This window comes from Phytophthora parasitica, assembly GCF_000247585.1.
Source record: "Phytophthora parasitica INRA-310 unplaced genomic scaffold supercont2.27, whole genome shotgun sequence".
Classification (NCBI taxonomy): Eukaryota; Oomycota; class Peronosporomycetes; order Peronosporales; family Peronosporaceae; genus Phytophthora; species Phytophthora nicotianae.
In genome coordinates this window covers 600,339-601,185 of record NW_008649013.1, presented here as the reverse complement: position 1 = coordinate 601,185, position 847 = coordinate 600,339, and the positions used below count along the sequence as shown (strand labels likewise).

The 847-nt window shown below is 50.6% G+C and overlaps 1 protein-coding gene across 1 annotated transcript; it reads right to left on the bottom strand.

Moving 5' to 3' along the window:
• Positions 1-436: 436 nt before the first annotated feature.
• On the bottom strand, positions 437-700 carry PPTG_11658 (hypothetical protein; the record flags this gene model as incomplete). The annotated part of the gene is made up of 1 exon (XM_008907785.1): positions 437-700. One exon carries the CDS (start codon positions 698-700, stop codon positions 437-439), a length of 264 nt encoding a protein of 87 aa, XP_008906033.1.
• Between the last annotated feature and the right edge of the window lie 147 nt (positions 701-847).

The window sequence follows — 847 nt, the reverse complement described above, 5'->3', positions numbered from 1 at the left end:
CAAAGATACGACGAATTTATGCCCGTCTCTTTTAATTGACCATGAAATTGCCGTAACGCGCGCAGCACAAGTGCAGAAACGGATTTCAGAATAACGGCCCGGGATTAACATAGCCTAGCGGAAACAAACGTAAACGTGTAGTAGAGATCATCAATTGGAACAGCTTAAGTGGTATATTTCTTATGGTTCATACCGGTATACGGGTCGGGCTCAGGATATGTCGGGGTGTCGCCCAATAAACAAGTTGCTTTTAGTATCAGATAAGTAACACTTAACAGGAGGGTGGGCGACATCTGGAACGCCATCGGGCGAGGGCGAGCGGATGTGAAAGCGAGTCTCAGAGTGGCATACGATTGCAGCGTTTGCCCACGGTGGGTCATCCCTCCGTGATCTAACCCCGCCTCGACCCCTATATGACCCGAAAAAAAACTTACCCTCATGCAAAAATATTGGCACGAGTGCTGGGGTCAGCTTTACGGCTAGCTAGAGCTCTCACGCTGGCTGCAACTTGCTGCGCATGCTTCTCCAGTCGCCGACACTCACCACGTAAATCCTCTTGCTTAGCCTTCCTCTTGCGTCGGAACTTGACCATTTCGATGCGATGCAGTCGACGCTTCTGCTCCTCCTTGTCCTCGAGAGCCCAGGTATCGCTCACGATGTCTGCGACGTCTGCGAAGTCCACAGTATTCAACGCCAGCATTATTTGTCGATGACAACGCGGGTAACGTGACCAGCAAAAGACGATAATGGAAGTTGAGGCGACGTGTGACGTGAGCTCTCGAGGAGACACAGGCCCGAAGAAGGTGGAGTCAGAAGTTGTCCAGTAATCGTTGATTAATTTTGAGCG